General features: G+C 49.0%; 1 protein-coding gene across 1 annotated transcript in view; it reads left to right on the forward strand.

Moving 5' to 3' along the window:
• Positions 1-1848: 1848 nt before the first annotated feature.
• LOC102476339 (uncharacterized) overlaps positions 1849-7270 on the forward strand; it is a gene marked incomplete at its 5' end in the record, with an annotated part of 6187 nt that continues 765 nt past the window's right edge. The window contains 5 exon segments of the mRNA XM_014583717.1: positions 1849-1971; positions 3155-4838; positions 4841-5498; positions 5500-5852; positions 5855-7109. Coding sequence (XP_014439203.1) covers positions 1849-1971; positions 3155-4838; positions 4841-5498; positions 5500-5852; positions 5855-7109 — 4073 coding nt within the window.

Raw genomic sequence — 7270 nt, forward strand, 5'->3', positions numbered from 1 at the left:
CATGCTCCCCCCAGGGTAAGACCATTCTGGTGTCTGCTCTGGCCATGTCCCTTGCAAGCTTTGTGTGTTTCCTTAACAATAGGCAGTTGGATATAGAACCTCCACCAAAATCCTCTCCAAAAAAACAAAAAAAAAGAAAGAAAGAAAGAAAAAAGGAATAGAACCTCCACCAGATTACACTCATAGAGAGGGAAGGGGGCCCTCAGCATGTAATTCTGCCACTTAGTCTTTTCAGGAACACCACAGAACAGCAGAAAACAGACTCATGCCCCCTAGTGCAATGCACTATGGGACCACAAACACATTCACTCATCACACTCACATTCACTCAGAGGTTATGCATTCCCTCCCCACATCAACCCAAAGATAAATAAGTCCTGACTGCTGGTCCTGTGACCAAAGGAGAATGTTCAAATCTCCTCTTCCGCTCACTGAGTAGGCTGACTGATGAACTCTACAGACCAATCAGAAACAGATGAGTCCAGACTGCCAGTTCTGTGAGCAAAGGAGAATGTAGGGCTCTCTTTATCCACTCGCTGAGTGTACTGACTGATAACTCTACAGATCCCCAGAGTTTACCAGATTACCAGAGTTGACCATAGGTGATGCATCCAGGTCCGGAATAAGAGTTGGTCCAGAATGCTTGTTCTCCAGGGGAGCACCCCAGCTGAGAGATTCCATCAAACAAGTTGGAGCATGCCTATCCCTCCATACTGCAGTGCTCATCCCAGGGGAGGGAGCACCCTGGGATCAGTGGCTCAAAGGGCCAGTCAGATTTTTGCTTCCCAGCCAAACCATCAAATGCTGTGGAAAAACAGAGGGCCAAGGGACAAAAAGCAACATTCTACAGAGATAGAAATACTCTTTATTGTTACTGCCAGTGGGCATGGAGGAGTTAACATTCTGAAGGGGCCCTCTTTGAGGGTTAAGCACAGTCTTTTATAGGGGAGTTTGGGGGAAGGGGAGACTCCAGCAGGCTAAGGATATCCTATTAAGAAGAAGCTCCAAGTTTACTTTAGCAAAGAAAGGGTTAGATAAGAAGGGTGTCTGTCTTTTTCAAGGCCTCAGGTGGCTTTTATCATTTCAAAGGGGGAGAGGCAGTAAATTCACAGAGGCCTAGGGAGTGTCAGCAGTTGTTTGCCTTGGACTATTGTGAATTCTGGAAGTCTCTACACAAAGTAGCTGAGTGGTCAGGAGACACCTGGCACAGACAGGCTGCCCTCATCACTTATAGGGTAACATTGTTGCTATGTAACTAAGGCAGCATAAGGTGTTATGAGATAGATTAGCTGAAATATGGTTAAATGTGAAGGTGCCACATGTTAAAAAAAGAAAAAGAAAAACAAAAACAAAAAAACAGCCTACAGACAACTGAATAAAGCCAATAGCTTAACTAACATTTTCTTTGCTTTTTTGCAGGAATGAAATCCTGGTGGCAAATGTAGACAGTTGGATACACAATTTTGAACTTGCACACAAGTATCATTGCTAGTCATTAAAACTTTTGGGGTATGTAGCATAATGAGACCTTTAGGAGATTTTAAAGATACAGGTCCCCAATTATACATATCTTTGTAGAAAATGTCTTTGTTAATATTTTGGAAAATAGTCAATTGTGATAGAATAAAATGTAACTGCAAGTAACCTAACTACATGCTTTCTCGCTTCTGTATTCCCACTTCTGTACATATGCTTGCGCTATTAAGGGTCAGAACCCTTCCCCGGCAGAGAAGGGTTACTCAATTGTTGTTTAACTTCCTGCATTCTGGCCCATATGGAGAAACTAGATAAACCAGATATCTGGCCCATATAAAAAGAACCAGATATCGATGGAATGCCTCTGAATAGCTCTTCAAAGGACAGGATGGGCCGGTTACTGACCACCCTGAGAATCTAACCCTGGCCTTGTACAACAGTTGTAACATCACCACCTACACAAACAGGAAGATGGACAATAAAGAGAACATGATGGTTGGGACCCTCATTCCTTTGACCCGCAGCCCCTATCCCACATAAATCATCCCCCATCCCTTTTTTCTCCTCCCTGCATTTGCCTATATAAGCAAAGTAATCCCTCCGCTCGGGGCTCAGCTTCCCGCTGGGTCTGTTGTGACTAGGAGCAGAGTCCTAGCACGCTAGCAAATAAAAACCTCCTGTATTTTGCAGCAAGGTCTGACTCTTGTGGTTGTTGGGGTCGCCGTGATATCTCTCAGACTGTAGGGTCCACCGACCTATAAGTCAGGGGTCTTACACAACTTGTGCCGTCCAACCTGGGCACCGTTATTATTGTGGCCTTAGAGGTAAGCACTAGTTTGTCTTGTTCTCCACCTTCTGTATCTTCTGAAGTTTTGTATGAGTTGGTACCAAGTCTGGCAGTTGTTCAGGCTATTGTGAAATACCCGAACTGCAGTCGGCAGACCTGCCTCGGAGACTGCAGACTGCAGCCCTGGGGGATGCTCCAAGGGTGAGGGAGGATCAGGGATGCCTGATCGTCTCCTACGGAAAGGGCGACAGTCGAGTGTTGATACGCTCTTGTGGCCGTCGGAGCCAACGCCCATCTGACTCTGTTTGGAGGTTGTGGAAAACCACGGTCGGTAAGTTACTTTCGGTTTCTCTCACTCTGTTTTTCATACTTTTGTCTGTGTTTTTGACTTATCCATTGACGATGGGACCGACTATCATAACCCCCTTGAACTTGACGCTTGCACATTGGACCAAAGTTAGGGAAAGTTGCGACCTGTCTGTAGAGGTTAAAAAAAGTTCATGGCAGACATTTTGTGCCTCTGAATGGCCTGCCTTCCGGGTTGGATGGCCCCCGGAAGGTACCTTTGACTTAAAGCTTGTTCTAGCCATTAAAGATGTTTTCCAGAAAGGGCCTGGAAGCCATCCAGATCAACAGCCATATATCATTGTCTGGGAAAATTTGATTCAGAACCCCCATTCTTGGGTGCATCCCAGGATCTCCTGGTCACGCCCCAGTTCCTCCATCAGCACCACCCCTGCTGCTCCTCCTCAAATCCTGGTGACCCATTCTTCCAAAACTGAACCCCCAAAGACTGTAAAGCAAATTTACCCAGAAGCTCAAGATCTCAGCCTTTCCGACTCCCCAGGTTCCCCCCCCATATCCTCCCCTACCTCCTGAGAGGGAATGTAGGGGTCTCGGCGCCCACCCCAACCCCGACCCAGCCCCCTCGGCGCCTTCGGAGTCCCTGATGTCCCTCTGGGGCCGGCCCAGAGTACCCGGAGCCATCGCCGGCTGGCTCACCCGTCCCCTGACACCACAGTTTCTCTACCCTTACGAGCGTATGGGCCACCGCCGGTTACTGAGGAGGGAATCCCCACCCTACAACCACTCCAATATTGTCCTTTTTCCTCCTCTGACCTCTATAATTGGAAAACTAACCACCCTCCTTTTTCCGATGACCCCCAACGCCTCACTGGCCTGGTGGAATCCTTAATGTTCTCTCATCAGCCAACCTGGGATGATTGCCAACAGCTATTGCAAACTCTCTTTACTACAGAAGAGAGGCAGAGAATCCTGCTGGAAGCCAGAAAAAATATCCCCGGACCCAACGGACGGCCCACTCTGCTCCCAAATCTTATAGAGGCTGCATTCCCACTTGTTCGCCCGGATTGGGACTTCAATATGGCAGAAGGTAGGGAGCAACTGACAGTCTACCGCCAGGCTCTAGTGGCTGGCCTCCGTGGGGCTGCGAGGAGACCCACCAATTTGGCTAAGGTAAGGGAAATTATGCAGGGACCCACTGAACCTCCCTCAGTATTTCTTGAGCGACTAATGGAGGCTTTCCGGCGGTTCACCCCGTTCGATCCCGCCTCTGAGGGACAAAGGGCTTCGGTGGCTATGGCCTTTATCGGCCAGTCGGCGTCTGACATTAAACGTAAACTGCAGAGGCTTGAAGGATTGCAGGATCTCTCCTTGCAGGATCTAATCAAAGAGGCAGAGAAGGTTTATCATAAGAGAGAGACTGAAGAGGAAAAGGAGCAGAGGAAGGAGAAGGAAAGGGAAGAAAGGGAAAGTAAAAGAGAAAGGAGACAAGAAAGGAATTTAGCTCGGATCTTGGCCACTGTAGTCAGAGACAGGGAACCTAGGCACAACCCAGCTAAGGGGTACAAGCCTGCGTGCCCTCCTTTAGAGAAGGATCAATGCGCCTACTGTAAGAGAAAGGGTCATTCGGCTAAAGACTGTCCCAAACGATAGAAAAAATTACAAACTCAACAAAGCCGGAGCACACCTGCTGAAGTACTTGCACTGCATGAGAACTCGGATTAGGGGAGACGGGGCTCGGAACCCCTCCCCGAGCCTAGGGTAACTCTCAAGGTGGAGGAGAAGCTGATTGACTTTCTAATTGACACGGGAGCCCAGCATTCAGTGTTGCTTGCACCATCAGGGACACTGTCTAAAAAGAAATCCTGGGTCATAGGGGCCACAGGACATCAGCAATATTCCTGGACTACTAATAGGACGGTAGATTTAGGAAAAAGACAAGTAACCCATTCATTCTTAGTAATCCCTGAATGCCCTGCGCCGTTATTGGGACGGGATTTACTCACTAAAATGGGGGCCCACATTAGCTTTACTCCAAGAGGCCCAAAAGTCTCTCATGACGCTCAGACTTTTATCTTGACTATGCGTTTAGAAGACGAACACCGGCTATTTAAAGGGCCACCTAACATCACAGATCCGCTCCAGAGTTGGTTACAAAAATACCCGGGAGCATGGGCCGAAACAGCTGGGGTAGGCTTGGCTGTTAACCAACCTCCGATTATAATAGAACTCAAAACTACCACGTCTCCGGTGGCGGTCCGCCAATATCCCATGACCGAGAAGCCCGGGAAGGCATTCGACCCCACATCCACCGTCTGTTAGCCCTGGGCATCCTAAAGACGTGTCAATCCCCCTGGAACACCCCCCTGTTACCTGTCAAAAAACCAGGCACCAGTGACTATCGCCCTGTACAAGATTTACAGGTGGTCAACAAACGGGTACTGGACATCCACCCCATGGTACCCAATCCTTATAACTTGCTGAGCTCTCTCCCTCCTGAATGGGACTGGTATACTGTGCTTGATTTGAAAGATGCATTTTTCTGCCTCCGGTTGCACCCCTCTAGTCAGGAACTATTTGCTTTCGAATGGAGGGACCCCGATACTGGTATCGCGGGGCAGCTAACCTGGACCTGGCTACCTCAGGGCTTCTGACACTCGCCGACCATATTTGATGAAGCTCTCCACCATAACCTAGCCCATTTTCAAGCCAGCCATCCTGAGGTAACTCTCCTTCAATACGTGGATGACCTGTTACTTGCAGGAAAAACCAAGGACATCTGTCAGCAAGGGACAGAGCTTCTCTTGGAGGAGCTGGCCCAACTGGGATATCAGGCCTCTGCTAAGAAAGCCCAACTTTGCAAAAAGGAGGTAACTTACCTAGGCTACACCCTAAAGGATGGGAAAAGATGGCTCACAGATGCTAGAAAGCAGACAGATTCCTACTCCACGCACTCCCCGACAGGTACGAGAATTTTTAGGGACTGCGGGATTCTGCCGCTTGTGGATCCCCGGATTTGCCACCCTGGCAGCCCCCCTTTACCCATTAACGAAGGAAAAGACTCCCTTCATATGGGGTACTGACCAACAACGAGCCTTCGACGACATTAAACAAGTCTTATTGTCCACGCCGGCTTTGGCTTTACTGGACGTGACAAAGCCCGTTATTCTACATGTAGACGAACGAAAAGGCGTAGCCCGAGGAGTGTTAACAGAATCTTTAGGGCCCTAGAACAGACCGGCAGCTTACCTCTCAAAAAAATTAGATCCAGTGGCTGCAGGATGGCCAGCCTGAGGTCCATAGCGGCCGTGGCGACATTGGTGAAGGATTCAGATAAATTAACTATGGGACAGAAACTGTTGGTCGTTGCACCTCATGCATTAGAGAGCATAATCCGACAGCCCCTTGACTGGTGGTTATCTAATGCTCGCATGACCCACTACCAGAGCCTTCTATTAGACAAAGACAGAGTTCACTTCCGATCCCCAGTTGCTCTCAATCTTGCCACCCTGCTGCCTGATGCATCTACTCCGGGGACAGTTCTTCATACTTGCCAAGAAATATTGGCAGAAGAAACCAGGATTCGGCATGATCTGCAGGATCAGCCAATGCCTAACGCTCAGCTAACCTGGTTCACCGACGGAAGTAGTTATCTCCTGGCAGGTAAGCAGGTGGCAGGAGCTGTGGTGGTGGATGAAGAGCGGACTATTTGGGTGAGTAGCTTGCGCGAGGGGACCTCAGCTCAAAAAGCCGAGCTCATAGCTCTAACCCAGGCCCTACGGCTGGCTGAAAATAAAACTGTAAATGTCTATATGGACAGCCAGTATGCCTTTGCCACCACCCACGTACATGGGGCTATCTACAGACAGCGGGGCTTATTGACCTCAGCTGGCAAGGACATTAAACATAAAGAACAGATCCTCAATCTGCTGGAGGCCATACACCTCCCCCGGCAAGTGGCAATCATACACTGCGCTGGGCATCAAAAAGGAAACAATCGGGTAGCAAAAGGAAACCGGCGGGCGGATCAGGAAGCAAAACGGGCAGCAAAGGGGCCCTGCATACTGGCGGTCCAGCAGTTAGCAGCCTCGCCTGTAGAGAGCCCTATGGGGACTCTCGTTTACACCGAACAGGACCTATTGGACATTGATAAGCTGGGTCTACATTCATTTACCACCAAAGGGGTATGAAAGAACCCTGAGGGAAAAATTATTCTTCCCCGGAAAATGGCGATTGCCTTTCTCAAACAGCTCCACCGCCTAACCCACTTAGGCTCTAAACATTTGACAACGTCTGCTCAATGGTCTTTGTATCATATCCTGGACCTACCTAAATTAGCTAAGTCAATAGTACAGAGTTGTAGGCCTTGTCAGCTCGTGAATGCCTGTCCCAATAAGGTGCCCCCAGGAAAACGGCTCCGCGGAGACTGCCCCAGCTGCCACTGGGAAATGGATTTTACTGAAATCAGACCTGGCAAATACGGCCTCAAATACTTGCTAGTACTCGTTGATACCTTTTCAGGATGGGTAGAGGCTTTCAGCTCGTGAATGCCTGTCCCAATAAGGTGCCCCCAGGAAAACGGCTCCGCGGAGACTGCCCCAGCTGCCACTGGGAAATGGATTTTACTGAAATCAGACCTGGCAAATACGGCCTCAAATACTTGCTAGTACTCGTTGATACCTTTTCAGGATGGGTAGAGGCTTT

The sequence above is a fragment of the Tupaia chinensis genome, unplaced genomic scaffold, assembly GCF_000334495.1.
Source record: "Tupaia chinensis unplaced genomic scaffold, TupChi_1.0 Scaffold144613_1, whole genome shotgun sequence".
Lineage (NCBI taxonomy): Eukaryota > Metazoa > Chordata > Mammalia > Scandentia > Tupaiidae > Tupaia > Tupaia belangeri.